Source organism: Syzygium oleosum, unplaced genomic scaffold, assembly GCF_021117445.2.
Source record: "Syzygium oleosum isolate NSW1041296 unplaced genomic scaffold, Sole_v2.1 Sole_v2.12, whole genome shotgun sequence".
NCBI classification, from domain to species: domain Eukaryota; kingdom Viridiplantae; phylum Streptophyta; class Magnoliopsida; order Myrtales; family Myrtaceae; genus Syzygium; species Syzygium oleosum.
Window position 1 is genome coordinate 4638371 of NW_026607496.1, and position 6575 is coordinate 4644945.

The 6575-nt window shown below is 44.4% G+C and overlaps 1 protein-coding gene across 1 annotated transcript; it reads left to right on the forward strand.

Moving 5' to 3' along the window:
• The first annotated feature begins 4115 nt into the window (after positions 1 to 4115).
• LOC115672202 (disease resistance protein RGA2-like) lies at positions 4116 to 4973 on the forward strand. The gene has a single exon (XM_056316707.1). It carries the CDS (start codon positions 4116 to 4118, stop codon positions 4971 to 4973), a length of 858 nt encoding a protein of 285 aa, XP_056172682.1.
• The last annotated feature ends 1602 nt before the right edge of the window (positions 4974 to 6575 follow it).

Genomic DNA, 6575 nt, shown 5'->3' on the forward strand with positions numbered 1-6575 from the left:
TGCTCTTACTCTATCCTTTGTTTCCATAATTTGAATCGAACCGGTATCGATTTGGGTGGGATTATGATTGCAGACGAGTGTGTGATCTTAGAGAAGCAATGTCACATTCAAGCCACTGCTTTCGAAGAGCGAGAAACACAAGCAGTATCATCTTCTTCCCTAGAGATCGGAGGCCAATCGGTTGCCTCGCCGCCTCGCCTTGCCTCGCCCGTTGTTTCCTTCGCTTGACTGCTAGGGTTTTCTCTTTCTCTCCCCCTTTCTCTCCTGCTAGTCCAGGATCAAACCTTAAACTCTCTCCTTCTCTCGCTACTAGGGTTTCAGAGTCGACGCTTCTTGCTCCCCGAATCAATTGACTCCCTCTCCATTTCTGAGTTCACTCATCAACTTTGTGTGTAAGTGCTCTTACTATATCCTTTGTTTCCACAGTTTAAATCGAACCGGTATCGATTTGGGTAGGATTATGATTGCAGACGAGTGTGTGATCTTCAAGAAGCAGTGTCCCATTCAAGCCACTGCTTTCCAAGAACGAGAAACATAAGCAGTATCATCTTCTTCCCTAATGATACCGAGGCCTGTTGGTCGCCTCGCCACCTCGCCTCGCCTGTTGTTCGCTTTGCTCGACTGCTAGGGTTTTCTCTTTCTCTCCTGCTAGTCCAGGACCAAACCTTAAAATCTCTCCTTCTCTTTCTGCAAGGGTTTCAGAGTTGGCGCTTCTTGCTCCCTCAATCGTTGACTCGCTCTCCATTTCCGAGTTCACTCATCAACTCTATGTGTAAGTGCTCTTACTCTATCATTTGTTTCAACAGTTTGAATCGAACCGGTATCAATTTGGGCGAGATTATGATTGCAGATAAGTGTATGATGTTCGAGAAGCAGTGTCCCATTCAAGCCACTGCTTTCAAAGAACGAGAAACACAGGCAGTATCATCTTTTTCCCTAGTGATCCCGAGGCCAGTCAATCTCATTGCCGCCTGCTTCATCACCTCGCCTCGCCTGTTGCTCGCTTCGCTCGACTGCTAGGGTTTTCGCTTTCTCTACTGTTAGTCCAGGACCAAATCTTAAGCTCTCTCCTTCTTTCTCTGCTAGGGTTTCAGAGTCTGCGCTTCTTGCTCTTCGAATCGATTGACTCGCTCTCCATTTCCGAGTTCACTCATCAATTTTGTGTGTAAGTGCTCTTACTCTATCCTTTGTTTCCACAGTTTGAATCGAACCGATATCGATTTGGGCGGGATTATGATTGTAGATGAGTGTGTGATCTTCGAGAAGCAGTGTCCCATTCAAGCCACTACTTTCAAAGAACGAGAAATACAAGCAGTATCATCTTCTTCACTAGTGATCCCGAAGCCAGTTGGTCACCTCGTCGCCGCCTCGCCTCGCCTGTTGTTCGCTTCGTTCAACTGCTAGGGTTTTCTCTTTCTCTCCCCATTCTCTCCTACTAGTCCAGGACCAAACCTTAATCTCTCTCCTTCTTTCTCTGCTAGGGTTTCAGAGTCGGCGCTTCTTGCTCCCCGAATCGATTGACTTGCTCTCCATTTCCGAGTTTACTCATCAACTCTGTGTGTAAGTGCTCTTACTCTATCCTTTGTTTCCATAGTTTGAATCGAAACGGTATCGATTTGGGCGGGATCATGATTGCAGACGAGTGTGTGATATTCAAGAAGCAGTGTTCCATTCAAGCCACTACTTTCCAAGAACAAGAAACACAAGCAGTATTATCTTCTTCGCTAGTGATCCCGAGGCTAGTCGGTCGCCTCGCTGCTTGCCTCGCCGCCTTGCCTTGCCTATTGTTCACTTCGCTCGACTGATAGGGTTTTATCTTTCTTTCTCCCGTTCTCTCCTACTAGTCCAGAACCAAACTTTAAACTCTTTCCTTCTCTCTCTCTACTAGGGTTTTAGAGTCGGTGCTTCTTGCTCCCCGAATCGATTGACTCGCTCTCCATTTCCGAGTTCACTCATCAACTCTGTGTATAAGTGCTCTTACTCTATCCTTTATTTTCATAGTTTGAATAGAACCAGTTTCGATTTGGGTGGGATTACGATTGCAGACGAGTGTGTGATCTTCGAGAAGTAGTGTCCCATTCAAGCCACTGCTTTCGAAGAACAAGAAATACAAGCAGTATCATCTTCTTCCCTAGTGATCCCGAGGCCAGTCGGTCGCCTCATCGCCTGCCTCGCCACCTCGCCTCGCCTGTTGTTCGCTTTGCTCGACTGCTAGGATTTTCTCTTTCTCTTCTGCTAGTCCAGGACCAAACCTTAAAATTTCTCATTCTCTTTCTGCAAGGGTTTCAGAGTCTACGCTTCTTGCTTCCCGAATCGTTGACTCGCTCTCCATTTCCGAGTTCACTCATCAACTCTGTGTAAGTGCTCTTACTCTATCCTTTGTTTCCACAGTTTGAATTGAACCGGTATCGACTTGGGCGGGATTATGATTGCAGACGAGTGTGTGATCTTCGAGAAGTAGTGTCCCATTCAAGCCACTGTTTGCAAAGAACGAGTAACACAAGTAATATCTTCTTTTTCCCTAGTGATCTCGAGGCCAGTCAGTGGCCTCGTTGCCTTCCTCGCCGCCTCGCCTCGCTTCGCCTGTTGTTCACTTCGCTCGATTGCTAGGGTTTTCTCTTTCTCTCCCCCTTTCTCTCCTGCTAGTTCAGGACCAAACCTTAAACTCTCTCCTTCTCTCTATGATAGGGTTTCAGAGTCGGCGCTTCTTGCTCCCCAAATCGATTGACTCGCTCTTTATTTCTGAGTTCACTCTTCAACTCTGTGTGTAAGTGCTCTTACTCTATTCTTTGTTTCCACTGTTTGAATCGAACCAATATCGATTTGGGCGGGATTATGATTGCAGACGAGTGTGTGATTTTCGAGAAGTAGTGTCCCATTTGAGCCACTGCTTTCGAAGAACGAGAAACACAAGTAGTATCATCTTCTTCCCTAGTGATCCTGAGGCCAGTCAGTCGCCTCGCTGCCTGCCTCGCCGCCTCACCTCGCCTATTGTTCACTTCGCTCGACTGCTAGAGTTCTCTCTTTCTCTCCCTTTTTCTCTCCTGCTAGTCCAGGACCAAACCTTAAACTCTCTCCGTCTTTCTCTGCTAGGCTTTCAGAGTGGATGCTTCTTGCTCCCTAAATCGATTGACTCGCTCTCCATTTCCAAGTTCACTCATCAACTCTGTGTGTAAGTGCTCTTACTCTATCCTTTGTTTCCATAATTTGAATCGAACTGGTATCGATTTGGGCGGGATTATGATTGCAAACGAGTATGTGATCTTCAAGAAGCATTGTCCCATTAAAGCCACTACGTTCGAAGAACGAGAAACACAAATAGTATCATCTTCTTCCCTAGTGATCCGAGGCCAGTCGGTCGCCTCGCCGCCTCGCCTCACCTATTGTTCGCTTCGCTCGATTGCTAGGGTTTTCTCTTTCTATCCCCCTTTCTCTCCTACTAATCCAGAACCAAACCTCAAACTCTCTCCTTCTCTCTTTGCTAGGGTTTCAGAGTCGGCGCTTCTTGCTTCCCGAATCGATTGACTCGCTCTCCATTTCCGTGTTCACTCATCAACTTTGTGTGTAAGTGCTCTTACTCTATCATTTGTTTCCACAGTTTGAATCGAACCGGTATCAATTTGGGTGGGATTGTGATTGCAGACGAGTGTGTGATCTTCGAGAAGTAATGTCCTATTCAAGCCACTGCTTTCGAAGAACGAGAAATACAAGTAGTATCATCTTCTTCCCTAGTGATCCCGAGGCCAGCCATTGTTTCGAAGTTTTTCTCAAAAGATCTCTACGTAGGAAGAGCTTTTGGTCTGGGTTAGTATGATTTACCGTTTCACTTTTGTCGTTTTGAATATTTTATCTCCTAGTTTTCATCGTCCATGCTCGTCACGCATTTTGACTCGTGTCTTTGGTTTTGTCATGCTCTGTTTCCGATGTATTTGGAGGTTTCTTTCGTGTTCCGCTTGATTTTTCTCGTAATTTCTTGTGTTGAAGTTCGGTATTGCGTGATTTTGGTTATATCGCAGTGTTTTTAACACTCTTATGGTGTTCATTTTTCGCACCATATGTCTTTCGCTATCTGTCTGATAACAAGTTTATTTCCTGCACAGTGGTTATGCTAAACCATGACGACTGCAGTTGTATATGGCATCCTTAAACCTCTTTTGGAGAAACTGGCTTCATCAGCTGATGAAGAACTTGAATTGGTATGTGGCGTCAAGGATGATCGAGAGAAGCTCAAGAACACACTAGAGACGATCCAAAGGGTGCTCATTGATGCTGAACAAAGGCAAACTAAAGATGAGGCAGTAAGCATTTGGCTGTCGAAGCTTAAAGACTTCTGCTATGTCGTCGAGGACGTGCTGGACGATTTCGAAGCTAGGGCTTTGTGGAGGCGGGTGAGGTCCACCAAGCACTTGACCCTCAAAAGGAAAGTAAGCTACTTGTTCTCATGGATATCCAATTTCATTTTCCAATTTAAGATGGCACATAATATGAAAGAACTGAGAAAGAGACTTGATGGGATCAATGAAGAGAAAAGTCGGTTCAACTTGTCGGGGGATATTCACGACAAGATTATAGTTCCATGGAGGGAAACCCATTCTTTTGTAACCCCTTTAAATATGATTGGAAGAAACGAAGAAAAGGAAATGATATTAGAGCTATTAAAAAGATCAGATGGTGGAGCTAGAATGATAGGAGTCATTTCGATTTTTGGAATGGGAGGTATTGGAAAGACGGCTCTTGCTCAACCGGTGTACAATGACGGTTGGGTAAACAGATATTTTGATCTCAAAGTTTGGTTATCCATGCCAGTAGGATTCGAAACTAAGAACATAATAAGAGGCATCCTCGAGTATTTGGGTCACAAAGAAAAATTTGATAACTTGGAAATGCTGCAAAATATCCTAAGAAGGTTCATAGGGAACAAAAGGTGTCTGTTTGTAATGGACAATGTGTGGGGAGGTGGGAAGATTGGGTGAAATTGAGAGATTTGTTAGGAGATGTTTCCGAGGGGAGTAAAGTCATCGTGACTTCGCGGTATATGTCCATTGCCTCAATCATGGGCATTGTTCGTGAAGTGCTCGTTCGATCAAGGGTAAGAGAAGAATCACCGGGACCTTAGGGAAATCGCCGATGACATCATGAGCAAGTGTTGGGGAAATCCTCTTGCGGTGAAGATTTTGGGAAGCTTGTTGTATTCAAAATACAATACTGGGAATATGTAAGAGATAGTGAGATGTGGCAACTACAAACTAATATTTTACCTTCACTGAGAATAAGCTACGATATAATGTTGTCATACCTGAAACAATGTTTCGCTTATTGCTCAATATTCCTGTAGAACTATATTATCAACAGCGATGATTTGATCTCACTATGGATCTCGAATGGGCTTATCTAGTCCAGCGGAGATAATCAGGAGCTGGAAGAGATTGGATGGCAGTACATGATGGAGCCGTGTTCAAGGTCCTTTGATGTTAGTGTGGAAAGGTTTCCGTCGCTGTATATCCAAATGCACAACCTCGTTTATGAACTTGCCATTTTGGTGGCACAAACCCAATGGTCCATATTTAAAGTGCGTACAGCACAGGATATAACCCCGACAATTCGGCATGTATTTTTTACGCACCCATCTCTTTTTTTAGAGATGAAGTACGCAGCTTGAGCAAACTCAGCCGCGTTCGTACCATCTCTTTTGAGTATGGTACCCTTGGGGAGTTATTTTCGGAGGCAGGGCTTTCACAACTCAAGCACTTGCGAGTGCTATGGATAAATCGGGCTTACTTTGACCTATTGCATAGTTCCATTGGTGGTCTAAAGCATTTGAGGTTACTTAGTTTATTAAACAACTTTCATATCAAGAAACTCCTCGAATCGGTATGTGAGCTTCGCAATATGTATGAATTACGTCTTTCTCGGTGCACGAAACTCGAGGAATTGCCTGCAAACGTCAAGAACATGGTTAGCCTCCGTGCTTTGTCGATAACCACAAAACAGCAGCGTTTTTCGGAGAATGGAATAGAATGCTTGACCTCTCTGCGGTCACTATCCATACAAGAGTGTAATTATTTGGAGGCCTTGTTCGATGATATCGATTCGCTCATGCTGCTTCGTTCGCTGTTCATTGGATATTGTCCGAAGTTGGCCTCCTTACCACAAGGCTTAAAGAATATGATGGCATTGGAGGATCTCTCGATTTGCGACTGCGCAAGATTGAAGCTGCCAGAAAGTGAAAGTAATGAAGAACACTCCATGTTGACACTTCGTTACTTTAGACTCGAGGAATTACCGAAACTAGTTTCTTTCCTCGGGTGGCTCGAAGGTTGTGCAAGTACACTGCAGAGGATAAGAATTGAGAATTGTCCCAACTTGAGTATATTGCTCGAGTGGTTGCAAAATAGTTCTTCTCTGAGAACACTGAAGATTGAAGACTATCCTAGATTATCCTCTCTTTTTTTTGGTCGAAACAAGATCATTTCATTTCATTTCATCAAGATGAGCTTCAGCACATACAAGGTTCCAAAGGGTTTCGAGAGGGTTAAAGACCCAATTATAGGGCAAAGACTTGCACCTTTGAGTCT

Excerpts from the sequence above, each read along its gene's own strand:
- LOC115672202 (XM_056316707.1), top strand. The coding sequence starts at position 4,116 with ATGACGACTGCAGTTGTATATGGCATCCTTAAACCTCTTTTGGAGAAA.